The sequence below is a fragment of the Pleuronectes platessa genome, chromosome 1 (assembly GCF_947347685.1).
Source record: "Pleuronectes platessa chromosome 1, fPlePla1.1, whole genome shotgun sequence".
Classification (NCBI taxonomy): Eukaryota; Metazoa; Chordata; class Actinopteri; order Pleuronectiformes; family Pleuronectidae; genus Pleuronectes; species Pleuronectes platessa.
The window spans coordinates 32,096,178-32,122,544 of record NC_070626.1 but is presented as its reverse complement, the minus strand read 5'-3'; the positions used below and the strand labels follow the sequence as shown (position 1 = coordinate 32,122,544).

General features: G+C 44.0%; 6 protein-coding genes across 6 annotated transcripts in view; 2 read left to right on the top strand and 4 right to left on the bottom strand.

Annotated features, from left to right (window-relative positions):
- The first annotated feature begins 2,582 nt into the window (after nucleotides 1-2,582).
- agrp (agouti related neuropeptide) lies at nucleotides 2,583-3,493 on the top strand. Its single transcript, XM_053428307.1, has 3 exons — nucleotides 2,583-2,721; nucleotides 3,128-3,225; nucleotides 3,302-3,493. Exons 1-3 carry the CDS (start codon nucleotides 2,595-2,597, stop codon nucleotides 3,491-3,493), a joined length of 417 nt encoding a protein of 138 aa, XP_053284282.1. The 5' UTR covers nucleotides 2,583-2,594.
- Nucleotides 3,494-3,859: 366 nt separating this feature from the next.
- LOC128445484 (chymotrypsin A) lies at nucleotides 3,860-5,733 on the bottom strand. The gene is made up of 7 exons (XM_053428194.1): nucleotides 5,672-5,733; nucleotides 5,004-5,107; nucleotides 4,841-4,920; nucleotides 4,653-4,731; nucleotides 4,383-4,563; nucleotides 4,166-4,299; nucleotides 3,860-4,085 (listed from the first exon to the last, which is right to left on the bottom strand). The coding sequence occupies exons 1-7, from the start codon at nucleotides 5,721-5,723 to the stop codon at nucleotides 3,924-3,926; spliced, it is 792 nt and encodes a 263-aa protein (XP_053284169.1). The 5' UTR covers nucleotides 5,724-5,733; the 3' UTR covers nucleotides 3,860-3,923.
- Nucleotides 5,734-9,115: 3,382 nt separating this feature from the next.
- LOC128445478 (chymotrypsin B-like) lies at nucleotides 9,116-10,951 on the bottom strand. Its single transcript, XM_053428182.1, has 7 exons — nucleotides 10,886-10,951; nucleotides 10,479-10,582; nucleotides 10,263-10,342; nucleotides 10,050-10,131; nucleotides 9,794-9,974; nucleotides 9,540-9,673; nucleotides 9,116-9,392 (listed from the first exon to the last, which is right to left on the bottom strand). The coding sequence occupies exons 1-7, from the start codon at nucleotides 10,935-10,937 to the stop codon at nucleotides 9,231-9,233; spliced, it is 795 nt and encodes a 264-aa protein (XP_053284157.1). The 5' UTR covers nucleotides 10,938-10,951; the 3' UTR covers nucleotides 9,116-9,230.
- A 2,141-nt stretch (nucleotides 10,952-13,092) lies between these two features.
- LOC128445474 (chymotrypsin B) lies at nucleotides 13,093-14,776 on the bottom strand. The gene is made up of 7 exons (XM_053428171.1): nucleotides 14,664-14,776; nucleotides 14,441-14,544; nucleotides 14,240-14,319; nucleotides 14,027-14,108; nucleotides 13,771-13,951; nucleotides 13,517-13,650; nucleotides 13,093-13,369 (listed from the first exon to the last, which is right to left on the bottom strand). The coding sequence occupies exons 1-7, from the start codon at nucleotides 14,713-14,715 to the stop codon at nucleotides 13,208-13,210; spliced, it is 795 nt and encodes a 264-aa protein (XP_053284146.1). The 5' UTR covers nucleotides 14,716-14,776; the 3' UTR covers nucleotides 13,093-13,207.
- Nucleotides 14,777-17,671: 2,895 nt separating this feature from the next.
- On the top strand, nucleotides 17,672-21,077 carry galr1b (galanin receptor 1b). Its single transcript, XM_053428150.1, has 3 exons — nucleotides 17,672-18,355; nucleotides 18,755-18,820; nucleotides 19,903-21,077. Exons 1-3 carry the CDS (start codon nucleotides 17,672-17,674, stop codon nucleotides 20,227-20,229), a joined length of 1,077 nt encoding a protein of 358 aa, XP_053284125.1. The 3' UTR covers nucleotides 20,230-21,077.
- A 1,505-nt stretch (nucleotides 21,078-22,582) lies between these two features.
- Nucleotides 22,583-26,367, bottom strand: part of LOC128430896 (transient receptor potential cation channel subfamily M member 1) — a 15,472-nt gene continuing 11,687 nt past the window's right edge. The window contains exons 19-29 of the mRNA XM_053417397.1: nucleotides 26,314-26,367; nucleotides 26,060-26,188; nucleotides 25,670-25,921; nucleotides 25,310-25,484; nucleotides 24,887-24,907; nucleotides 24,556-24,700; nucleotides 24,039-24,241; nucleotides 23,810-23,942; nucleotides 23,358-23,698; nucleotides 23,027-23,238; nucleotides 22,583-22,843 (exon numbers count right to left, since the gene is read on the bottom strand). The exon at nucleotides 26,314-26,367 is cut by the window's right edge and continues 87 nt beyond it. Coding sequence (XP_053273372.1) covers nucleotides 22,583-22,843; nucleotides 23,027-23,238; nucleotides 23,358-23,698; nucleotides 23,810-23,942; nucleotides 24,039-24,241; nucleotides 24,556-24,700; nucleotides 24,887-24,907; nucleotides 25,310-25,484; nucleotides 25,670-25,921; nucleotides 26,060-26,188; nucleotides 26,314-26,367 — 1,926 coding nt within the window. The remainder of the gene's footprint in view (nucleotides 22,844-23,026; nucleotides 23,239-23,357; nucleotides 23,699-23,809; nucleotides 23,943-24,038; nucleotides 24,242-24,555; nucleotides 24,701-24,886; nucleotides 24,908-25,309; nucleotides 25,485-25,669; nucleotides 25,922-26,059; nucleotides 26,189-26,313) is intronic.

Genomic DNA, 26,367 nt, shown 5'->3' with positions numbered 1-26,367 from the left:
AAACATTTGTGTCTGTGTGTTGTCCGGGTATTACGTCTGTTGTGGGGACCCCGATCTGTTTACAGTCACATGACCAGCTTTTGTCCTTATGGGGGAAAAAGTCCCTATAAAATGAAGACATTTATCAATCTCATGTTTAGGTTAAGATTAAGCTTAGACAAAGGGGAGCAATGGTTTGGGTTGTAGAAAAGGTTTTGGTAAGACTGTCCACAATGAATGAAAGTCCAGTCCAAGTCGGTCAAACCACCAGGGGGCACTAGAGGTTATAACTGCACATGTACCCTGTCTGTCTGTGTGACTTCGTTAAGAACACAAAGACGATCCCTGACTGAAAAATAAAGATGGACGACCTTTTCCCACTGTCCATTTTCAAACCAGCTTCATGAGAGTGATCCCAGTTCAGCTTGTTGTTTCAGGCTTTTCACAATAAGAGTTGATGCTCCACACCGACCTCCAATGTTCTCCTGCAATACCATCTTACACTGTTACTACGGTAACACAGGACAGACATAGCTCGGGCGGAAACAGGAAGTGTGTGAGATTTGTTGTTGCAGTTGATGTTATCGTTTAGAACCCGTAAATGAAGAGAGGGTTCTTGCTGATGACCTGTAATCAGTCGTGTGTTCTGAGCGCCGCGCTGACGTCACAGTTCAGAGAATCAGCGCCATGTTTCCAGACTGAGGACGAAGAGCTGAATGAAACAGCACTTTGACCTTAATAAAAGTCACATGAACGAAGCAGCTGAAGCATCTGAGCCAATGTTCTCTAATAAACAGAGAGAGAGGGAGAGAGAGAGATGGGGGGGGAGTGAGAGAGCGAGAGAGGGAGAGAGAGCGAGAAAGAGAGAAAGAGAGAGAGACTGACCGTAGAGGTAAAAACATCTGTAAAGGAAAAACAAGAACATTCTGTGACAGTGACATAGATCATCATCATCATCATCATAAACATTTTTATCAATTACACAATTCAAAATGGATTTTATGTTTCAGTTTAACTTTCTATTTCCTTTTTCTCCGTTGGGGGGGGGGGCAGATCTAAGACATTTATATAAATATCGAATGGGAAACACATGAGAATAAATCATCAACCTTTAGACAAATCACAAGACTAATGACTCTGATGAAGACTCATCGACTCCTGCTTGGTCCCTTCGTCCTCTGACGTTGTTGTTTATCCATTCGTTGACCTGTTGTCTTTTGAGGCTGTTGTTTGTTAGTTCACCCTGTAATGCCGTCCTTTGTCCATATGTCCTCTGATACTGTCTTTGGTCCACTGGTCCTCTAATGCTGTCCTCGGTCAGTATGTCCTCTCACGCCGTCATTCGTCCATTCAGTGGCCTGCTGGACCTCTGACGCCATCGTTGTATTTTTGTTTTGTTACATTGTCGTTGGTCCGTTGGTTCATCTTCTGACGATGTCACTGGTTTATTTTGTTGTTGTTGTTGTTGTTTAGTTGTTTTGAGGCTCATCTGTTTTTGAGGTTTCTCCACCAGGTCCGGGTGTGAATCTTCTGTATTCATATCAATCTTCTCTTGACGACCGCTCAACGCTCTTTTCTTTACACTTTATTCACCCGGTCACACACACACATTCACACGGTGCATCGATGTGCAGCACTTTCTCTGTGGGGGGGGATTTTGGTTCTTGTATCTTGCGTTAGTGTGGGATCAAACCGCCGTCCCTCTGGTAATAAGGACACCCCTGAGCCACAGCCTCCCCCTTTGAATGAATGAATGATGCAGAGATGAAGGCCATGCCCCTCACCCTCCTCACCTCACCCCCTCCCCCTCTCAGCTGGTTGTGTTACCTCCCCCCTCTCAGAGGGTCTTTAAAGGGCCTGTCGCCAGCTCAAAGAGTGAGACAGCACAGTCCCAGCGACAGGTGAGTCCCCTTCGCCTCTCTCTCTGTCTCTCTGTCTCTCTGTCTCTCTCTCTCTCTCTCTCTCTCTCTCTCTCTCTCTCTGTCTCCCTATGTCTCTCTGTCTCTCTCTCTCTCTCTCTCTCTCTGTGTGGGTCATGGTCTCTCGTCCCTCACTTTCTCGCTGATACACATTCATTCACTTTGAACATTTGACCTTTTTGATGTAAATGATATAACATATAATAATAATGATGATGATGTACTTTTATATTCATATTCATCTTACTCAACAAACCAGTTGTTCTGACATGGAGCTAAAATCATTTTAAAAGAAAATTATAAACCGCAAACATGTGTTAATGGTTTGATTCATATTTTATTATTGTTATTATTATATATTATTCCTGTTTGGATGTTTTCTTTCTTAAAAGTACAGATTTATTCTTGAAATGAAAAGACCACCTGAATACTAATGTGAAAGTTATGTGATTTTTTACTTTGGTTTGTTGTATTCTTCAGTTTTTCTGAATAATTTCACTAAAATTAATTTAACGCTGAACCTTTTCAGATTATTACACAGAAATCTAAAAATAAAACATATTATTAAGTAGTTGATTTTACGAAGATTAAGAATAAAAACATCTCATACAACTGGTCTCAGTCTTAAAATCTTCTTTTTCTGTTTCCTCCTCTCGACGGCTCAGAGCAGAGAAGCTTCTCTCTGACAGCAACACAATGTTTGGCTCTGTGCTGCTCTGCTATTGGTCCTTCAGCCTGCTGCATCTCTCCTCCTCCCTGGTTCATGGGAACATCCAGCTGGACGACGACCGACGCACCGACACCTCCTACCTGTCCGACATCGGTCAGTAACACTCGTACAATCAGAGAGCTCATCTGTCACCTGACTCACCGGACAACAGGTTCACATCCAGTGAACAGGTCCAAAGACCAGTTCCACATCCAGAGTCTGGTCTGTGGTTCCGCTCACATAAAGATGGTGGTTCTTATCAGTGTGAATAAAGATTTTCTGTGAACAGGTTCTTCGTTCAGATCGTTGTTCAGGTGACTTCATGACCTGAGTCTCATTCAGGCTCAACATCCTGTCCTGACGCTGCCATGTTCCTCCTCCAGTTGTTGCTGAGTTTTAAAGAAGACAATCATCTGCATAGAGACGGATTATTACAAATGATTATACAGCTGTGGTTCGAGTTAAGTTAAGTTGACGACAGGTAACAAGACACATTTGTTTTCTGTCTCATCTCCTGCAGGAAGAGGCCACGCCCCTGAGCCCATACGTGACCCCGCCCTCCTGCCTGGCGACTCCATGGAGGACCACTTCCTGATGGACACGGGCTCCTACGACGAGGTGGGTACGACTGATCTAAAGACACAGAACGCTCCAGCACAGAAATGCTGACTGCAGTGAATTCTCCTGTTTCCAGGACTCGTCAGCCGCCTTGCAGCTGCAGGGTCGGGCCATGCGCTCCTCTCGCCGCTGCATCCCTCACCAGCAGTCGTGCCTGGGTTACCCGCTGCCCTGCTGCAACCCCTGTGACACCTGCTACTGTCGCTTCTTCAACGCCATCTGCTACTGTCGCAGAGTCGGCCACGCCTGCCCCCCCCGACGCACCTGATGATGTCACACTGTCAGATACGTGCAAACTGAGAAACACCTGAATGGATGCTCTGTCCATGACATGTATGAAATGTGCTGTTTGTGTAATAAATGACTTGTTGGACAAAGTCTGTCTCCAAATGTCAGTTCAATATTTTTTGTGTATATCATTTTAAAATATCATGAGGACCACGTGGACGACATATGAACATTGTAACAATCTTGCTGCAAACATGCCTAGAACATGTTAACTGATCAAAGAAGACAGTCATGTGTATTGAACACTGGACAGAGCCATAGTAACTGGTTAAGCTCGATGCTAAGCTAAACTAACATACTGACATAGAGCTTTGTACAGAGCGACACAGAACACAGAGACAGATGGTTTCAGAGTTTCTGTTTTTTATTGATGATCAGGTTGAAACAGAAAGTGGTACGCTCTGAGATGCTTAGTTGGCAGCGATGGTCTGGTCCATCCAGGCGCGGAGCTCGGTGACACGGGCGTACACGCCGGGCATCGTGGGAGTGCAGGTTCCACTTCCCCAGGACACGATACCGACCAAGGTCCAGGCGCCGGCCTTCTGACAGACCAGAGGACCGCCAGAGTCGCCCTGCAAACACAACACATCATTAAATTAATGTGAACAACATGTGAACAACATCTTGATTCTGCGTCATTCTGGACACGCACCATGCAGGAGGAGGCTCCGGCGGCTCCGGCGCAGATCATCAGATCGCTGATCTTGTTTCCCCAGAAGCGACGGCAGTCATCGTTGGTCAGCAGAGGGAGGGAGGCCTGCTGCAGCAGGGAGGGGGTGTCGGCAGCTGCAACACACAAACACATCACGCGTCAAACATCACTGATCTTCACAACAATAGGTCATGAGCTGTGGCACAGGAAATCTCACCGGTGCTGCGGGTCAGGCCCCAGCCGCTGGTCACACACTTCATGCCTCCGGAGAAGTTGTCGCTGGTCTCGGCCGCGCACACGGGGGACACACGCATGTTCATCTGGGCGGGGGAGGCCAGCTTGATCAGCAGGATGTCGTTGTTGATGGTGTAGCCGTTGTAGCGGGGGTGCTTGAACACCTGAGAGGAAATGAAAGTGTCCTGAGGTGCAAACAGACAGGAAGTCCAACCCCCCCCACATGAGATGAAAAGTTGCCGGCGTCAGTTACCTTGCCAACCTTCATGACCTGGATGTCCTCAGCAGTGGACGAGCGGTCGTGTTCTCCGAGGACCACACGGTGGGACGTCCTGCACCGGCCAGGAGGGTGAAGGGAGCAGTGAGTTAGTTTATGATCTTTAAAGTTTCAAATGTCAGTCAAACTACATTATGATGTTTTAGACACATTCAAGCGGTTACCTGACATTGCAGTGAGCAGCGGTGACAACCCAGTTCTCACTGATCAGAGAGCCGCCGCAGAAGTGGAATCCGGTGTAGTCCTGAAACACACATCTTCAGTTACACAACTGTGAGTGTGTTTGTGTGTGTGTGTGTGTGTGTGTGAGTGTGTGTCTGTTCATACCTGCAGGGACACCTGCCAGGGCCAGGAGTGGGGCAACGCCTCCTCACCGTTCACGATACGAGAGTAGCCGGTGATGACGGGGGCGATTGCGGGAGAGCCGCAACCTGGTGACATCATTATGACATCATCAACAACAAGAACAACATGAATGTGAAGATGAAATCAGAAAGAAACAAGATTCAAGAGAAAACTTTCTACAACTTCTAAGATTTAACGTCAGACTTTATTTTCTGCTTGTTCTAAAAGACACTTTGATCAACTGGTTCAATAAAAGTTTAAAACTCAAATAAACTGGTTTAAAATTAGAAGTGAATCTTTCAGTGTTGACTAAGTGATGTTAAAGTTTGAGCTGCTACCAAACGTTATCCATATTTTATAGGTAACTTATTTAGATTATTTAAATTTTCATTTCAATTCTTGATGATAAGTTATAGCAAGTTAAAGGACCAGTATACTGGACTGGGTGCCATCTAATGGTGAAGTTGTATATTACAGCCTCAATTAAATCTTCTATGTTGTCAGTTCAGAGGTTAGGTATTTTAGTATATAATTAAAATATAAGAAATACAAATGTATAAAATCGTAGAGTTGATTATCCCATAACCACAGTGCCCCCTGCTGGTTGTAATAGTTAACTGCTGAGAGTAAGACTGATGTGAAGGACTCACCGTAGGCAGCGCCGGCGAAGGCGAGGCAGGAGAGGATACACAGGAAGTTCATGGTGCGATTGTGATGAGTCTGGGTGAGCGAGGAGCTTTTATACTACCAGGGAGACTTGTGATTGGACGAGACGAGAGCGGGACAGGACACGGTATCAGAGGACGGTGGGAGTTTGGACAGATGGAGCTGACGGAAAGTTTTTCAGAAAACAGACAAAGTTTCTCAGCTCAGTTTAATCACGACCGAGAAAAGTTCATATAAAATTCCACTAAAATGTGATTCCTCCGTGTGTTGTTAATATCATTATTAAGTTTATTTAATCCAAACAATAAATCAAAGGAAACAAAAAATAAGAACAGATTATTTTATACAGTGGAAACATTCACTATAATAAAGATAATTATAACTTATAAAGCACAAACATTGCCTATAATGATTTTACTTCCACTTAATAAACTGAGTTCACCTTATGAGCTTTTTCGTCTATATTTAATTTATCATTATTAAAACTGTTTGTGTGTGTGAGCAGGGACACAGAGTAACCAGTCGTCCTAACTGAGGGGGAATTTGGATGGAAGATTAAAATGAGATACTTCAGAACTCCACTCATAACATCTAAATGGAGAAATACCTCAGCACAATGCTGGAGGGGTTGTGGCAAGCTGGGAGACCACACACATATATTTTGGAAATGTCCAAAGTTATCAGAATACTGGCCAAAAATACAAAGGGAATTTAAAACATGTTTATTTATAGACATACCGTTAGAACCATCACACTTTATTTTAGGGATATTGCCTGATAACCTTAAAGAAAATGGCCAAACAAAACTTCTGAGAGCCCTTCTTCTTATAGCAAATAAAATAATAACAGCCTCCTGGATGAAGCCACAGCCCCCCCCCCCCCACAATAACCCAATGGAGGGATACAATTCAAGATATGTACAGGATGTAACATTTGACTGCTCTATTACAACTGAAAACAGAGGTATTCATAAACAACTGGTCCCCCATTGCTCTACACTTCCATTTGATATGAAAGCAGAATATATAGATATATTTATTTTCACTTCTCTTTTTATTTTTATTTTAAGCGATGGACATTTGCAGGCCATCCTCTTTCTCTTTCGGAATACTGTCTTAATGTCATGTCATGTGTGATGTACTGTGTCTGTGGACAATGTTAATGTGTAACTCAGTTCTGATATGACTGGATCCTGATGGCCTGGGCCCAAGACATCCATGGAGAGTTAACCCCCCGAGCCTAAGACCCGTGGCTCCTAATGTCATGTTAAAAATGATGTGATGTACTGAATGACTGCATTTGATAAAAGGAAAAAAATCTAAATCAACAACTTTTTGTTCTGATTCAATGAAGAAAATAAAAAATTTAATAGAACCAAGTTCAACATGTGAATTTATCAATTAAACATTTATTCACTGGAGTTTCAGAGTTTTTACAAAATTGATGAATTTGTACACCTTAAAGTAAAAAACAAGTTTACTGGGTTTTAAACCATTATCTATCAATAATAAAAACAATAATAGCAATAATGATAATGATAATAAAATGTTCTGTTTCCCCATAATGTCTACTGTGCTCTGGTCACATGATCATATGCAATAATAAAATAAACATGAATGAATCAATGAAAACATAGTGTTGGTGTTGTGTTATTTTTATTGAGACACTTTTGCTTTTCAGAGATTCAAGTTTTTAAAGAATAGTTGAATCAACTCAGAGAGAAAAGCTGTGACAGCATTTCTGTGATGACAGACACACACACGCACTCACGCACAGACGCACACACACACACATACACAAGCACACACAAACACACACACATACACACATATGCACACGCGCACAAACACACGCACGCACGCACACTTCAGGTTTATTTCTGATATGTCGATTGTGTGTCGGTATGCGTTGAAGGTCAGTTTGTTGGAACATGTGTGAGTTTCCCAGCATGTCAAACCAGACCATCTGTGTGTGTGTGTGTGTGTTTTTGTGTGTCTGTGTGTGCAACAGCATATTCATTAATACATTTTTATGATCCATAAAACAGAAAAAACATGAAAATCTTGTATAAGTTGATATTAAACATATTATTCTATAACATATGAATCAATTCAGAGTTGTGTGTCTTTGAGGATTTATTTGACTGATGATGTAAAGACATGTTAGTAATAATAGTAACTATTCATAAATTATTATAAATCATTTCATGAATGTTACTTTTTATTTTATACAGTCATATAAATATATGTTTTATATACAGGATTTAGATACAAATAATCGATACTTAACAACTTCAACAGACTGATTGATTAGTTTATTGATTGTTTGATTGTTATTTAGTTTTATTGCGTTTAGTTACAATAAGTGATATTATAATATCAACATATGGTAAATGCATTGATCTTTAGATTTTATTGTTTATTAAGTTGTCTCTTGTTGTTTTTGACGATGACCAATGTTTGTTGTTGTGTTGGAATTCTGCAGCTTCACAAACACAGTGGTGATGATGTCATCAGTCATTTAATATGGGTGAATAATTGATGAGGTCAAAGGTCACGGCTGTTTGTAATAGCAGATACAAACTTGAAGCATTTTATTTAAAATGTTTGTCACATTTCAATAATCAAACATACAAATAATCAACAAACAAACTTTTAAAAGAGCTGCATTCATCGTTTGTGGGTCAACTGATATCAACGACTTTTATTCTCTTAACGGACTGGCACAGTCTCACTTATCAGAACTTCTCTGTGTTAACACTCAAGTGAGGGAACTGAGATCAGCCACTCAGCTGCTCCTTCACAGACCTCAGACCAGTCACCTGCTGAACAACCACTTCCCTTCAGATCGGCCCCGTCTCTAACACACTACTAAAAACACACTGTTCTCCCTATTTTACATTTATAATTTTATTTTATTCGTATTACTTGCACTCATCATAATCTCATACGTCTCATTAACTGTAATGATGCCACAGGGGTCTCACCACAACAGCCACAGACAAACCAGTCACTTCAGAACACTTTTAAATACTTCACAACTAAACTTTAACTCTGACCACAGGTGAACCACATGAGAACAAGTGAGGATCACAAGGACCAGAACACCTCGATCCAGGAAATCAAGAGTCCTTCACCACGACCAGATTGTAATTATATTAAAGAATTATTTTACTGATAATATTGATTTCAATAATCCAGTGCAGAGGTAACGAATGCATCTCGTGTCTCGTCTTCCTTCTGAGACAGGATGTTTCTACAAGTTGATGTTTGGATGAGATGATGAGTGACGTCAGAGATCTCTGGAAGAAACAGTCTGAAAATAAACCAGGTTCTTCGATTCTAACGTTTCTGTGTCTGAGTCGTTTTATCAGGTTCATTCAGTTTCTGTTGAAAAGACACAAATTCAAAGGACGACAAACACAGTCATTGAGGTTCATTGTTTTTATTATCCTTCAGAAACCCCACTCTGACGTGGGGCCGAGGTCCGGGGTCTCAGGGTTCCCCTGTCTCCCCACAAGGTGGCGGCTCAGCTCCTGAGTGTTTAGTTAGCGGCCAGGATCTGGTCGACCCAGCTGCGGAGCTCGGTGACGCGAGCGTAGACGGCGGGAGTGGAGGTGGAGCAACGGCTGCTTCCCCAGGACACAATACCGACCAGAGACCAGGCGTTGTCCTTCTGACACACCAGAGGACCGCCGGAGTCGCCCTGCAACGCAACCAACAGGTCAACAACAAACATCAACAACAAAAAGCTACTTCTGACACACAACAGGACCAAGAGAGAACTGAGCATCACAGGAATGTGACTGGAGAGGGTGAGACAGGTGGGTCAGGTGTGTAGGCGGGGCCTCACCATGCAGGAAGTGGCTCCAGCTCCTCCAGCACAGATCATGACGTCGGAGATGCTGCTGCCCCAGTGGTTCTTGCACTGGTCGTTGGACAAAAGGGGAAGCGCCGCCTGCTGGAGCAAGTTGGGAGTGCTGGCAGCTGTGGACACAGGAAACACTCAGAAATCCTCTTCCCCTTTCAAAGTAAAAGTCTCTGAAGTGGAGTCAATGCCCTGAAGTCATTAGAAAGTTCAGTCGGTGCAGCTGACGTCTGTCTCACCGTTGTAGCGGGTCAGACCCCAGCCGGAGGTGACGCAGGACATGCCAGGGGAGAAGACATCAGCGGAGCCGGCCAGGCAGACGGGGGACACGTTGGTGCTCAGAGTGACGGGGCTGGACAGCTTGATGAGGGCGATGTCATTGTTGATGGTCTGGGGGTTCCAGCGGGGGTGGGTGAACACCTGGGAGGGGAGGGGGGTGTTAGTGCAGGAAGGTGGTGTGTTCTAAAAGCTGATTGGCTGACGGTTGGTTCTCACCTGGGCGGGCTTCAGCTTCTGGACGTCCTCATTGGAGCCGTATCCCCTGTTATGTTCTCCAGCGACCACACGGTGGTAGGTCCTGACAGGAAACAGGAAGCACGACTTTAAAGGGTCAGTTCACACATTTAACGATCATCAGATGTTGAAAGAAACATGAAATGTTTCTTAACATTGTTGTGTGTTGTTGTGTTGTTTGTGTGTTGCTCTGACCTGACGTTACAGTGAGCGGCGGTCACCACCCAGTTCTCGTTGATCAGAGATCCTCCACAGAAGTGGAAACCGCTGGATTGCTGTGAGGAAAAAAGACATACTCATCTGAACTGGAGAAGATGAAGAGGAAGAGGAAGAGGAGGAGGAGGAGGAGGAGGAGGAGGAGGAGAAGGAGGAGGAGCAGGAGGAGGAGATAGTTGAGGTCAGCTGACTCACCTGCAGGGACACCTGCCAGGGCCAGGAGTGAGGCACCGCCTCCTCACCGTTAACGATGCGGGCGTAGCCAGACACCTGGGGGGCGATGGCGGGGGTTCCGCAGCCTGAGAGGACGACAGGTAGGACAGGCGTTAAAGGTCTACTCTGCTTTTCTGCCACTGGAGAAAAAAACCTGCCCCCTGCTGGATAAAACCTGCTCAAACATAGAATGTGACCTTGACTCTAAGAAACAGGTTTGAGTGAGTGAACCAGCAGGTGGCAGCAGAGGCACCGTGATACTGAACTATAAAACACAAACTGATCAATAATCATCATTTGAATGCAATTGAGGAAAAAGTGAAAATGGAAAATAAAGTTTGAACGATTAATAATATTTTTGTCAATATAATTTAAAATCAAACTCTGACCATAGGCGGCGCTGACGAAGGCGAAGCACGAGACGATCCAGAGAAAGGCCATGGTGATGAAGGTGAAGAGAAGTCGTGCTCCTTCAGGTTTTATCCCCTAACCCTGCTAGGCCACAGCCAATCAGAGCGCCCGCTGGTCCGCAGCTGTTTATCAGAGCTGAGGCCACATGTCATTCTCACGGGTCACACGCCTCCTCACCGTTCACGATACGAGAGTAGCCAGTGACAACCTTGTGACATCATTATGACATCATCAACAACAAGAACTACATGAATGTGAAGATGAAATCAAACAGAAACAAGATTCAAGAGAAAACTTTCTCTAACTTCACAGTTTCATTTGATTTGACTTCGAACTTTATTTTCTGCTTGTTCTAAAAGACACTTTGATCAACTGGTTCCAGAAAAGTTTAAATATTAATAAACTGGTTTAAAGTTTGAAGTGAATTTTTCAGGAACACACACCAAAACAGGAACAAGTGTCAATATGGGGACATATCAGATACACACACATACTTGTTGAGAACATTAAACAAGAAACAAGAATTTGTTTGATTGTTATTTAGTTTTATTGCGTTTAGTTACAATAAGTGATATTATAATATCAACGTATGATAAATGCATTGATCTTTAGATTTGATTGTTTATTAAGTTGTCTCTTGTTGTTTTTGACGATGAACAATGTTTGTTGTTGTGTTGGAATTCTGCAGCTTCACAAACACAGTGGTGATGATGTCATCAGTCATTTAATATGGGTGAATAATTGATGAGGTCAAAGGTCACGGCTGTTTGTAAAAGCAGATACGAACTTGAAGCATTTTATTTATAATGTTTGTCACATTTCAATAATCAAACATACAAATAATCAACAAACTTTTAAAACAGCTGAATTCATCGTTTGTGGGTCGACTGATATCAACGACTTTTATTCTCTTAACGGACTGGCACCGTCTCACTTATCAGAACTTCTCTGTGTTAACACTCCAGTGAGGGAACTGAGATCAGCCACTCAGCTGCTCCTTCACAGACCTCAGACCAGTCACCTGCTGAACAACCACTTCACTTCAGATCGGCCCCGTCTCTTACACACTACTAACAACACACCTGTTCTCCCAGGCTCTCCTCGAGGTCAGCACCTTTCATCGCAGCTGATCTAATTTATCTTACCCTATATCTTATCTTTCACTTCATTTTTTTAATTTTATTTTTATTTATTTATTTATTTTTGTTTTTATTTATTTTTAATGTTTTCTTTTGTTTTTATTCATTTAACCCTAACGCTATTTTATTAATTTTTTTATTTCTTCTTTTTTTTTTTCTTCTTCTTTTTTTTTTCTTCTTTTATTCTGTTATATTAATAATTTTTATTCTTTTATATTAATAATTTTCATTCTTTTATATTAATAATTTTATATTATTTGTATTACTGGCCCATGATGTATTACATTTTAGCGTCCTTTTGTCGTAGCATTACACCTGTAGAGCACGTTGGTCAACCAGGTTGTTTTAAATGTGCTATATAAATATAAATATAATTGACATTGACACATGTCCCTGATCACAGACTCATCTACAGGAGAAGACTCTGGGAGCTGAAGTTTCACCTCCTGTTCTGATCTTCCAGACTCCAGAGCCACAGTCAGTCTGCAGATGTGATGTTTTGGATTACATGGTGCAATGAGCTCTTTAATACATGAGGCAACGTGTGTGGGCTCATCATAATCTCACACGTCTCATTAACTGTAATGATGCCACAGGGGTCTCACCACAACAGCCACAGACAAACCAGTCACTTCAGAACACTTTTAAATACTTCACAACTAAACTTTAACTCTGACCACAGGTGAACCACATGAGAACAAGTGAGGATCACAAGGACCAGAACATCTCGATCCAGGAAATCAAGAGTCCTTCACCACGACCAGATTGTAATTATATTAAAGAATTATTTCCTGATAATAATGATTTCAATAATCCAGTGCAGAGGTCACGAATGCATCTCGTGTCTCGTCTTCCTTCTGAGACAGGATGTTTCTACAAGTTGATGTTTGGATGAGATGATGAGTGACGTCAGAGATCTCTGGAAGAAACAGTCTGAAAATAAACCAGGTTCTTCGATTCTAACGTTTCTGTGTCTGAGTCGTTTTCTCAGGTTCATTCAGTTTCTGTTGAAAAGACACAAATTCAAAGGACGACAAACACAGTCATTGAGGTTCATTGTTTTTATTATCCTTCAGAAACCCCACTCTGACGTGGGGCCGAGGTCCGGGGTCTCAGGGTTCCCCTGTCTCCCCACAAGGTGGCGGCTCAGCTCCTGAGTGTTTAGTTAGCGGCCAGGATCTGGTCGACCCAGCTGCGGAGCTCGGTGACGCGAGCGTAGACGGCGGGAGTGGAGGTGGAGCAACGGCTGCTTCCCCAGGACACAATACCGACCAGAGACCAGGCGTTGTCCTTCTGACACACCAGAGGACCGCCGGAGTCGCCCTGCAACGCAACCAACAGGTCAACAACAAACATCAACAACAAAAAGCTACTTCTGACACACAACAGGACCAAGAGAGAACTGAGCATCACAGGAATGTGACTGGAGAGGGTGAGACAGGTGGGTCAGGTGTGTGGGCGGGGCCTCACCATGCAGGAAGTGGCTCCAGCTCCTCCAGCACAGATCATGACGTCGGAGATGCTGCTGCCCCAGTGGTTCTTGCACTGGTCGTTGGACAAAAGGGGAAGCGCCGCCTGCTGGAGCAAGTTGGGAGTGCTGGCAGCTGTGGACACAGGAAACACTCAGAAATCCTCTTCCCCTTTCAAAGTAAAAGTCTCTGAAGTGGAGTCAATGCCCTGAAGTCATTAGAAAGTTCAGTCGGTGCAGCTGACGTCTGTCTCACCGTTGTAGCGGGTCAGACCCCAGCCGGAGGTGACGCAGGACATGCCAGGGGAGAAGACATCAGCGGAGCCGGCCAGGCAGACGGGGGACACGTTGGTGCTCAGAGTGACGGGGCTGGACAGCTTGATGAGGGCGATGTCATTGTTGATGGTCTGGGGGTTCCAGCGGGGGTGGGTGAACACCTGGGAGGGGAGGGGGGTGTTAGTGCAGGAAGGTGGTGTGTTCTAAAAGCTGATTGGCTGACGGTTGGTTCTCACCTGGGCGGGCTTCAGCTTCTGGACGTCCTCATTGGAGCCGTATCCCCTGTTATGTTCTCCAGCGACCACACGGTGGTAGGTCCTGACAGGAAACAGGAAGCACGACTTTAAAGGGTCAGTTCACACATTTAACGATCATCAGATGTTGAAAGAATCATGAAATGTTTCTTAACATTGTTGTGTGTTGTTGTGTTGTTTGTGTGTTGCTCTGACCTGACGTTACAGTGAGCGGCGGTCACCACCCAGTTCTCGTTGATCAGAGATCCTCCACAGAAGTGGAAACCGCTGGATTGCTGTGAGAAAAAAAGACATACTCATCTGAACTGGAGAAGATGAAGAGGAAGAGGAAGAGGAGGAGGAAGAGGAGGAGGAGGAGGAGGAGGAGGAGGAGATAGTTGAGGTCAGCTGACTCACCTGCAGGGACACCTGCCAGGGCCAGGAGTGAGGCACCGCCTCCTCACCGTTAACGATGCGGGCGTAGCCAGACACCTGGGGGGCGATGGCGGGGGTTCCGCAGCCTGAGAGGACGACAGGTAGGACAGGTAGGACAGGTAAGACAGGTAGGACAGGTAGGACAGGCATTAGTTTGAAAGATTAATAATATTTTTGTCAATATAATTTAAAATCAAACTCTGACCATAGGCGGCGCTGATGAAGGCGAAGCACGAGACGATCCAGAGAAAGGCCATGGTGATGAAGGTGAAGAGAAGTCGTGCTCCTTCAGGTTTTATCCTCTAACCCTGCTGGGCCACAGCCAATCAGAGCGCCCGCTGGTCCGCAGCTGTTTATCAGAGCTGAGGCCACATGTCATTCTCACGGGTCACACGCCCTCATCTGCTGCTCTGTCATTGGCTGAAACATCTGAAAACATATTGATGACTGGACACAGAAGCCAGTCATCAGAACAGTGAATTAATTTTAACTCATCACTTTTTTGTTGTTATTATTATTATTATTATTATTATTATTATTGTTATTGTTATTATAATAATTATTGTTATGAATGATGTTTCAGACTGGTTGAATTTCTGCTTTGAAATAAAACAGGAGAGGAATAAAAGTGAAGTTAAACGCTTCAATGACAGAAATATGAGTTAATGAAACGTGGATTCAGTTTATTGATCTCTGGTTATTTTCATTCTGTAGATTCAAGATTTCACAGAAATGTTTCTTTGACATTTCATCGTTTGTAAAGTTTTCACACAGATTTCTCCACGTTCATAATTGTAGTTTAACCACAATTAATTTTCTAACTAAATTAAACTTATTTTCAATTCAAACTTGTGTCCTTTAGTTGTGACATTCTTCTACTTCCTGTCTTTCCAACTTTTAGGTTAACTTGAATAATTCTCTGAGTTCCAACATTGTTGAAAATATTTTGGATAATGTTGGTTCACAAGTCAACAAAATATAAAACAAAAGTCTAGTTAATGAAGAGATGTTACATATAATATCTTTAAATGTAAACCGACTTGAGTACATCCACACACGAGGGTCTCATTCTATGGTAAAAAACAGGAACGCACACACACACACACAAACACACACACACACACACAAACACACACACACACATACACACACACACACACACACACACACACACACACACTTAAAGCAAAAAAAAAGTGGAGAACATGTGGATCATCAGCAGCTGAGGAGATGCCACGTTCTGTCAGAGGTTAATGATTGGTCAGTTAATGTCAGATGGGAGTAATGTTGTGTGTGTGTGTGTGTGTGTGTGTGCGTGTGTGTGTGTGTGTGTGTGTGTGTGTGTGTGTGTGTGTGTGTGTGTGTGCCTTTATTTCATCAGAACCTTTATTAAAAATCTCTTAGCTCACGTTTAACACACACATGAATAAACAGAAAATAAACCATGAAGGAAAATCCCACCAGTCGTCTCCCTGACAGCCACACCACTTTACAGTCATTTAACAGGAACTTGATTATATAACGGAAACACAATTATGAGGTGTCATGTTTATGTTTATTTACAAGGAAAACAATAAGATCCATCAATGAAAAACTTCACCAAAAAAAAACTATTCATCTTATGTGACTTGTTCGACATTTAATATGTCTTTAAAATGTTCTGAAGGTTTTTAAAGAGGAAGGGAAACTTTAACTCACACAGCCAGACACACACACACACACACACACACACACACACACACACAGACACACACACACACAAATCATTAACCTCTGATGAAACGTGGCGGCTCCTCAGCTGCTGATCAGCAGCTTTTTCCCTGATATGTTTGAACCAGTCGAGGAAACTTTGAGCCAATGAGACGAGACACGAACCTGCCATGAAACAAAGTCTTTAGTTTTAATTCAAATCACTGAGCTTCACTTGATGAGGTCACACTGTGTTAGTGCGCTCTTATTTTGAAATGAAGAACATGCTATACACACACACATTCTTCTACTTCTATCTTAGTGAGGACACTCACTGGCATAATGTATTTCTCAGCCCCTTACCCAAACCTTAACTATCAAAACTAAACGCTTACCCTAACTTAACCTAAACTTAAACTCCAACTAATTCTAATTCTAATCCTAAATCCAAGTCTTAACCCTCAGCCCATTGGAAAAGTGAGGACTAGTCAAAATGTCTTGATTTCCTATAATGTCCTCACTCCGTAAGGTCAATGCTGTAACCCACACAACTATATAAGTACACACACACACACACACACATGCACACTTTTGAACAGCCTTACCCAAACTTTATCTCTCACCTTAATCATGACTAATTCATAACCAACTCCAACGGCAAATCACATCTGACCTCTGACCTTAACCTCCAACTCAGAAACTAGGTCAACTGTTAATGATAAGGTTGATGTTTTTACTGGAAACACACCCACACACACACACACACACGCTCATATATGTTATTATATCTGTGACATCATAAATCATCAGACAGGAAATTAACTCTTTCGTCTGTAAATATGATGTGTTCATCATGTTTTAGTCCATGATTCCTTCCTGTAGTAACTAAAGTGAGAGCAGTAACTTAGTAACTCTAGTTACTATTCATCTGCTCCGTCACGTGACTTCAAACACAGCGCCTCTAATAAAGTGACTAAAATAATAAAGACAATAAACATTAATTAAACTGTGTAATAAAAAAACTCTTTGTCATAAAGAGGCTTCACTGACCTCTCAACAGGAAGTTTACGTGCCTTCAAAATAAAATCCTGTCAACATGATCATAGAAAAGAAACAGGCGAGACAAATGACGTGTGTAGAAAGAGTAACAGAATGTTTATTATAGAACGGTCCATTTAACTACTATTATTACTTTTATTATTATTATTAGTAGTAGTTTTAAAGTGTCTTTGCGTTTTCCATCTGAACTCACCTGACACTATTAACTCAAGGTTTTATCTTTGTTTCCTGTGAATCGACTCAAAGATGCTTTTATTTTGAACTTTGAATAAAGTTCACATGGATCAAGTTGTTTTACTTTGACATCCTGACAGGAAGCTGTGTTCCCTGTCCTCCAGTAACTTGCAGTGGTTCCCAGTCTGCGCGGCTGAAGGTCCTTGATCCGGATCATGGACCTGGTCTTTCACTCAGTCCTTCACGGGCTTCTTCTCTGAGCCTCCAGCTCCACCCCCGGGGAGCTCCATCATGCTGCTGCCGGGAAACGCGTCCTCCGGCTTGGATTGGGTCGCGGGGATGAACCAGTCGGAGGTGCAGGACGGGGGTTCGAGTCCGGAGGCGGTGGTGGTGCCGCTGGTGTTCGGGCTGATCTTCGTGGTGGGGCTGGTGGGGAACAGTCTGGTGATGCTGGTGATCTGTGGGGTGAGGTGCAGCGGCGCCAGGGGAGGAGGAGGGAAGCGAACCGAGAGCACCACCAACATCTTCATCCTGAACCTGAGCGTCGCGGACCTCCTCTTCCTCCTCTTCTGCGTCCCGCTGCAGGCCACCGTCTACTCCCTGCCGCAGTGGGTGTTCGGCTCGTTCCTCTGCAGCTTCGGTCACTTCTTCTTCACCGTGTCCATGCTGGTCAGCATCTTCACGCTGGTCGCCATGTCCGTGGACCGCTACATCGCCGTGGTGCGCTCCAACCAGTCTCCGTGCGTCCGGAGCCGCAGGAACGCGCTGGTCGGGGCGTGCGTCATCTGGACGCTGTCGGTGGCGTGCGCGGTGCCGGTGGCTCAGCACCAGATCCTCACCAGCCACTTCTCCGCGCCCAACAGCACGTTCTGCTGGGAGCAGTGGAGCGGAGCCTCCAGACGCGCGTACAGAGTGTCCATCCTGCTGCTCGGATACCTGCTGCCGCTGCTGCTCATCAGCTGCTGCTACACCAGGGTCCGTGCACCGGGTCCAACATCTGTAATATTTCACTGAGCTGCTGTAAAACACGCGCGTGTGACAGCGCACAGAGCAAAGTGCGCAGACAAAGTCCCGAGGATCATAAAGTCTGTGCGTAAAAGCGCACGGCAAGCGCGCAGAGAATAGCACCGTAGAGAAGTTTCAAAATAAAACTGAAACTTGTTTCTTTCAGCAGTGATTTATTGATTAATATCGATAAGATCAATATTGTGACTTCAGATTGTGTTGGTTCCTGTTTGAAGTTTAAAAACTAAATATAAAGTGAATCAACAGCTCGAGAGAAAGTTGATCCACATGTTCGTCGTTGATGATGAAGTGATCGTCTTCATATTCTGATCTCTTTCCCTGATTAACTCACTGTTTGTATCTTTACAGGTTTTGTTTCATCTTTACAAAAAAATGAAGACTATGTCACAGAAGTCTGAGAGAGTCAAAAGGAAGGTACAGTCCTCTTCCTCCATCCTCCATCCTCCTCTTCTTCTTCCTCCTCCTCCTCCTCCTCCTCCTCCTCCTCCTCCTCCTCCTCTTCTGTTGCTGCTGAACTGTGGGACAGAAATGTCTCCTCTTCTTTATAGGAAGGTTCATTGTTTCCTCTGCTGAAGGAGATAAGTGAGGAAGCTTTGAAGCTCCTTTTCTTTTCATTCAGATAATTCAAACAACTCTTATTGGCGTCTGCTGAAACACTTAATGTCTCTCAGTCTGATCCTTCCTGAAAGGTAATAGATGATTCCACCGAACCCCAGGTCTCCAGCAGAGTCTCGGCTGCTCCTGGTTGAGGTCAGAATAAATATTTAGACAAGAGACTAAGAATAGAAGAGATTCTCTCAGAATGACGACCAAACCAAACACTTCAGAGGACATGACATGATATGAGAAGACGGATGAGACTGAGCAGCTCTGTCCTCTGGACACAGAAATGTCCTCCACCATATTGAGAGGTGTTCTATCACTGTTTGTGTGACACAGTCCTCGTCTCTCTGGAGAGGACGTCTCCACCTGTTTGTCCTCTTTTTGTTTGACTGACTTTCAGAGACATCTGAGGCTGAACCTTCAGAAAATCAATTTTTAAATGAACCAGACAAACCAAGACCACGAAACCTGATGGTCGTAGAACCCAGTCAGGAGAACCTGGAGAACCTGGAGAACCTGGAGAACAAAGTCTGACCTCACCTCAATGAGAGAAACAGAACGTTCTGGTGACGCCTGAATGAACGAGCAGGTTTTTATTCAGCTGCTCGATGATGAGACTCAGTTGTGAAGAGAATCAGTCGATGCTGTCGATGAGTTTACAACAAGTTTCAGATTATTAATCAGATTAAATACGTAGATGTGAAACACAGACCCAGAGCACGTCCCATCGAAGGTTCTTGAGAAAGTTCTAAAGAAGGGTGTTCAGCTGCAACGTGACACCTCACCACTAGATGCCACTGCATTCTCCACACTGAACCTTTAAACAAGGTTCTAAACCAGGTTCTAGAGAAGGTCTAGTGTTTAATGAGTGGTTCCTCTGTGTTTCCCTGCAGACGACTCAGATTGTTCTCCTGGTCATCGGCGCCTTCACCATTTGCTGGATGCCTCATCACATCATCGCCATGTGGGTGGAGTTTGGCACCTTCCCTCTGAATGACGCCACCTTCGCCTTTCGTATCGTGTCCCACTGTCTGTCCTACGGGAACTCCTGCATTAACCCCGTCCTCTACGCTTTCATGTCCGAGAACTTCCGCAAGTCCTGCCGCAAAGTCTTCACCTCCCACTTCCTGTGTCCACCAGCTCCTCAGGGTAAAGTGGTTCGAGTCCCCATGGAGAACTTCTCCTCCACAACCAACGTGGGAATGAGTGTGATCAGATAAACCACGGGAGCACAGATCAAACAGCAGGGGGAGCTGTTTCTCTCTAATCTGGTCGAGTGACAACAGGAAGTGGAAATAATGCAAAGTTCAGGTAGAATATTTTAAGCCAATAAATAAAAAAGATCAACTCAAATTTTTCAGTTTAAAACCTCCAAACATGGTTAATGTGTAATTTATCATTTGTTACAAACTAACCTGACTGATCACAAGAAAACAATTTCGTAAACTGTTTTCTATGCATTTTCTATATAAATATGTAATTCATATTAAATAATCATATTAAACACATTTTTTATACACTTTTTTAATAATCACCGAATTCTGTTGGTGAGACTCAAAGTTTGTTTTGTTTCTGATCAGATTCAGTTCTTATCTATAATTATCATCATGTCTCAAGTTTCGAGTTTTGTTTTAAAAGTTTCTGATTCATCACATGATTCATTCCGATGACTCAGCATGTTTTTCTGTATTAGTGTCTCTGTTTATTAAATTATTTATTATGATGATGAGTAAATTATCAGTCAGGGATCGATATAATATCTTTAGATATTAAATATTTAGATATCAACATTTTAGACATAAATGAATGCAGATGAGTGAACCTAATTGATAATTGATAATTGACCATAACTCATCATAAACGGATCAAATATTAATCAAATATTGATCAGAGAACAGCTTTGATTTACAAACTGATTTATTTATTTAGAGTTTGACATTTGAATTTGTTTGGTGTTTTTATTTGAAGTTTGAAATGTGTGAACGGAATTTAAAACACCTGTGTGTGTGTTTTGTGGAACTGAGACTCACTGCTGTCACACAATGTAATTCTTGATCTGACCATCAGATGGAGCAACAATAAAGGTTAAACCTCTTCAGCTCTCAGCTAGTTTTTTATATTAAACAATACATGTAACTAATAATCACCATCAAAATAAATCTTTGTCTCCAAGCAGAGCAGGTTTATTATGAAATGTTTATAAAGCTCTAAACAAATATGAAAACTTGCTGGAATCTTATCACGTTGTGTTTAACTAACTCACATTCATGTAGCGTTTAAATAAGTTTTAAAACGCAACAAACAGAATGTTCCTATTTCTCTTTGTGTCTCTGAGTCTTTGTGTCTCCGAGTCCTTTTGTCTCCGAGTCCTTGTGTCTCTGAGTCTTTGTGTCTCCGAGTCCTTTTGTCTCCGAGTCCTTGTTTCTCTGAGTCTTTGTGTCTCTGAGTCTTTGTGTCTCTGAGTCTTTGTGTCTCTGAGTCTTTGTGTCTCTCAGTCTTTGTGTCTCTGAGTCCTTATGTCTCTGAGTCCTTGTGTCTCTCAGTCTTTGTGTCTCTGAGTCTTTGTGTCTCTCAGTCTTTGTGTCTCTCAGTCTTTGTGTCTCTGAGTCCTTATGTCTCTGAGTCTTTGTGTCTCTCAGTCTTTGTGTCTCTGAGTCTTTGTGTCTCTCAGTCTTTGTGTCTCTCAGTCTTTGTGTCTCTGAGTCTTTGTGTCTTTCAGTCTTTGTGTCTCCGAGTCCTTGTGTCTCTGAGTCTTTGTGTCTCTGAGTCTTTGTTTCTGTCAGTGATTTCTCGAGTCATTTCTCATCTGGTCACTCTAGCTCCGCCCTTAACAGTGTGGAAACGTCACAAACACAACGTGAAATGAGGAAGTAAAACTTTGTGATAGATTATTTTATTCAAGGATCATTAATAATCTGCAAAAATCTGTACAGAGGTAGATTTGATTCCCTTTAATCACACTCAGTATAATAATAAGATCTTCAGCTTCGTTAATAAAATCAATACAAGTGAACCAAAATATTTGATACAGTAAAAACATTACAATCTAATAAATATAAAAATTAAACTATTCATTTAATTCCCTTTATGTCAGACAAACAATTGAATATATTCTAATATAAAGTTATAGTTAACAGTTGCTTTTTATTACCTTTTACAACCTTCACTCCTTGTGTCTGATAGCTGCAGATAAATGATCATATTCTAAAAAATCTGATAAAAGAACTAAATGAATCATCATAACAAACAAACAAACAAATCTGATAAAAGAACTAAATGAATCATCATAACAAACAAACAAACAAACAAACAAACGACTGCGGGATTGAACGCTAACGTAAGTTGGTTTCACACGTTCACTGAACTCCAGAGATTGTGTGTTTGACTCGAACAAATAGTAAACAACTATCTCAGGTTGTCATCACTTCCTGCCTCTGGCTCCGCCTCCACCCCTCACCTGAGACTCTGTGGCTGCTGTGAGTCCATGTTGTGCACATGTGAGAGGTAAACTGTGGAGAAGGTCCGGATCCGGTTCTCTGCAGGACATATCTGAAAAATGGCTTTAAACAGGAGTTAAAGACCTGAAGCTGGACTCGGTCCTGGTTCTGGTCTGGTGTCTCCCGCCCCCCCGCTGAATGCTGACACCAGGTCCCGGACGCTGCTCGCTGAGCGCGGCGTCTCCTCGCCCTCCTTCTTCCTCGTCTTCCTCGGGTTGACGTTCAGACTCTTGGAGCGAAGTGTCGGGTACATCCTGTCCCCCCCCAGCAGCAACCGCTCCGATGACTCCTCCCCCTCTCCATTACCATGGCTATCAACCGAAGTCTCACCCCCCTGCTCCCCATCGGAATACCCAGGATGCTCCACTTCCTGTTTGGGCTCAATTCCTCCGTCACTTCCCTCCGTCACAGCAGACGCCTCTTGGGGGGTCAAACTGACGGCTGCGTCCTGAGCCTGGTGGGCGGGGCCGTAGATGATGCTGCTGATTGACTTCCTGCTGGAGGATAAATACTCGGTGACCTTTGGCGTCTCCAGAGGGAACGAGGCCGTTGCCTGCAGCCGGCTTTTCTCAGGAGGTTTCTCCACATCAGTGTCCATTAGGTCCACCTGAGGGGAAGCAGGTTGGGGTCGGGCAGGTCGGAGGTCCGGGTCGCAGGGGGAGATCAAGATGTCCACGTTGGACTGAGACTGAGTCCTGTCCCTAAGGCCTTGCACCTCCAGGGTCGAACCGAACTCCTTCACCTCACCTGGAAACAGGAAAAAGGAGTTAAACCATCATTTATCTCAGCAGGTTGCTGGTTCCTCTGCCCAGGATAGACACGTGTCGGACCTGCTGCGTCTCCTCGTGGTCTCTCTGGACTCAGCGGCACCTTCTTGTCATTCGTCTCCGTGTCTCCGGACACAGAGACCCGGTCGTCATGCTCCAGCTGGTACCGGTACAGACTGTAGCCATCGGAGCTGTTCATGCTACCGTGTCGCAGCAGAGCGGCCGGTTCGCACACCGACGACCCTCTGGAGCGGCTCCGGACCAGGTCGGCTCGGTCGATGCCGGCCAGCTTCTCCAGAGCGTTCATCATCCGGCCAGAGAACTCCTCCAGCTGACCCAGGCGGAGGTCGACCGTCTGCAGGGTGGCCTTCATGGAGTGCTCGCGCTCGTTCACCTCCTCCAGACGCATGAACATGTTGTCCACCCTCAACACGACAAACAGCAAACAACAGTAAACGTGAAGCCGAACACAATGTGAATCATTGTTAACTTGTTTGTTTATGAATATGTAATTAAAGACAGTATCTGGTTCTGACCTCTCACACGTGACTCGGATTCGCTCGTTGTTGGACGATTGTTTCTCGTCGTCTTTCTCTCTGAAGTATTCCTCCACACACTGTTCCTCGAACTCGTGAAGAGACTTTAACTCTTCTGGATTCAACACCAGCTCTGAAACACACAATCCATCAGTCATCAGTTTCTAATGTTTGACACTTGATATTTTCAGTTCTGGTGAGACAAAGCTGATTTGAACTCGGTTCTTACGGAGTCGTCTCTCGCGGTCGTCGTGGTCTCCCTCCGGCCGCCGGCGGCAGTGGCAGCACAGCCTCTTCAGCAGGATGTAGATGTGCGGGAAGATGATGAGCGGCGGCGGCAGGATGGGGCGGTCGTGGAAGGTCATGATAAGCTGATAACGTTGGAACTTCCAAATCTGGTTGGAGATGGACTTCACCTCGAAGAAGGTGTTACTGAGGAGACAAAGAGGATCAGGAGTTATTGATGTTGGATCGGACTGATGAATAGTTTCATTATTGATTCATGTGCTGATCAAGTGTTTTAATCAATAACTGAGAAAGTGCTTTGTTTTCCTATTGAGTCCAAAATGAAAACAGAAACACAGGGAAGACGTCAATTAACGAACTGATGTCCAATGAGTCAATAAAAAAATCAAGCAATGACTCAAACCACAAATATAAACTTGACAATCAAGCTCTGAACTCTGAAGTATCTGTCCCTCTGTCTGTCAGAAGCTGATCTGAGGTCTGTCTTTCAAACCACTGACTTGAAGACGGCGATGAGCAGGTTGACCAGCAGGATGTTGGCGACCAGCAGGTAACAGGCCATGATGGCGGGAGTGAGCCAGGCTCCGGGGATACAGGGAGGAAGCTTCTTCCCGTCTTCATCGTACATGTTGTCTCCACACGGAGCTGAAACGTGTTCAACACTGACTTTAATCACATGTTCAATTTAATAACAACATTAATATCACACTGCAGTATACAGATATTCATCGTCTTTGTTGAGGTTTGATTGTTATTCGATCATCGATCGTCTTTATGTCAAACAGCTTCCTCTCTGCAACAAGTTATACATTTTCAGTTTTCAATACTCACGATTGATTTCCATCGCGTAAACTGTCCAACAGAGGAGACAAAGAGACAGAGACACAGAAAAAGATCAAGAAGGGAACAGATCATCATCTTCAGCAGAGTTTAAACAGTGCAGTTCACAGTGTCTTTGTCTCTTCTAAACACAGACACACAGTTGATCAAGATTAATACGATTAAAAGATATTAAAACATTTAACGTGAGGACAGAGGGAGAGGGCATGTGTGGACTAGTCTTATGGTGAATGGAGGATGAGGACACAGAAGGGGAGGACAGATCAGGACAGAGGATGAGGATGGGTGAGGACTGACAGCTGACGGTGAGCCTTCTATAACCTCTAGTGTTAGGGTATGCAGAGGGTGAGGACAGGGGTGAGGACAGGTCAGGACTGTTAGTGGACTGAGTCTTACTATGAACTCTAGTCTTACGGTCTATGGAGTCGGCAAACACCTCTCCGTAGATCATCCAGTACGGCATGTAGAAGATGTTGCGAGCCAGACGCCACGTCGGCTTCTCGTCTGGATGGAGAATCGCCTGTCGAGCGATTCCGAAGCTCAACAACACGACGAGCATGATGACCACGAAGTACAGCATGTCCACCATCTGGACGCCAAGCGGGGGGGGGGAGACACAGGAGATGGTCAGATTGAGTTTGTGTGGACGCAGAATCTATCATTTTGTTGCTGATCAATAATCTTTGAATGATCCTCAGAAAGTCCTTCAGAATTAGTTTTATCATTTCTAATTTAGCATTATCTGTAACTGATGCTAGCGACAGGATGTCGTACCATCTTCCCGATCATCATGACGTAGGGTCCCAGGTACTTGTTGACTCCGAAGATGTCCAGGACTCGGATGTACCAGAAGATGATGTCCACGCAGTAGATGACTCGTCCGCGGCCCATGTAGGGCTCGTTCTGCAGCCGCAGCAGTAGACCCAGCAGGAAGACGGAGATGGCCGCCAGGTCGGTGATGTTCCAGTAATCCTCCAACCACACGTTGATCTTCTGCTTCAGCTTCCCCGGCTCCGACATCAGGATCTGACCACAGAACAGTTCAGTCCGGTCAAACCCCCTCAGTCATAGAACATGCATGTGCCTCAGGAGAACTTTTTTCTATCAGCACAACTTCACCACAGTGAGTTTCACAGTTTGTCGTGACACCTCCGGTGTGTTTACCTGTCGGACTTTCTCCATTCCCAGAGTGATGATGTAAGAGATGACGATCCACTCCTGCAGGGACGGCCATCGCTCCATCTTCACCAGGATGATGTAGTTATACAACATCAGGTAGACCATGTACATGATCTACAGAGAGAAAAGGTTTTATTTAAATCTTCTGTGACTCCACATGTCCTGTTTGAATGTTGATGGTGAAACAGTGAACTGGACATCTCAGTATTCTGCATTTCAAATATAAAACGTGTCCTTGCCGTGTTGAACCAGAACTTGGTGAAGGGCGTGTTGTAGAACTCGTAGATCTGCCT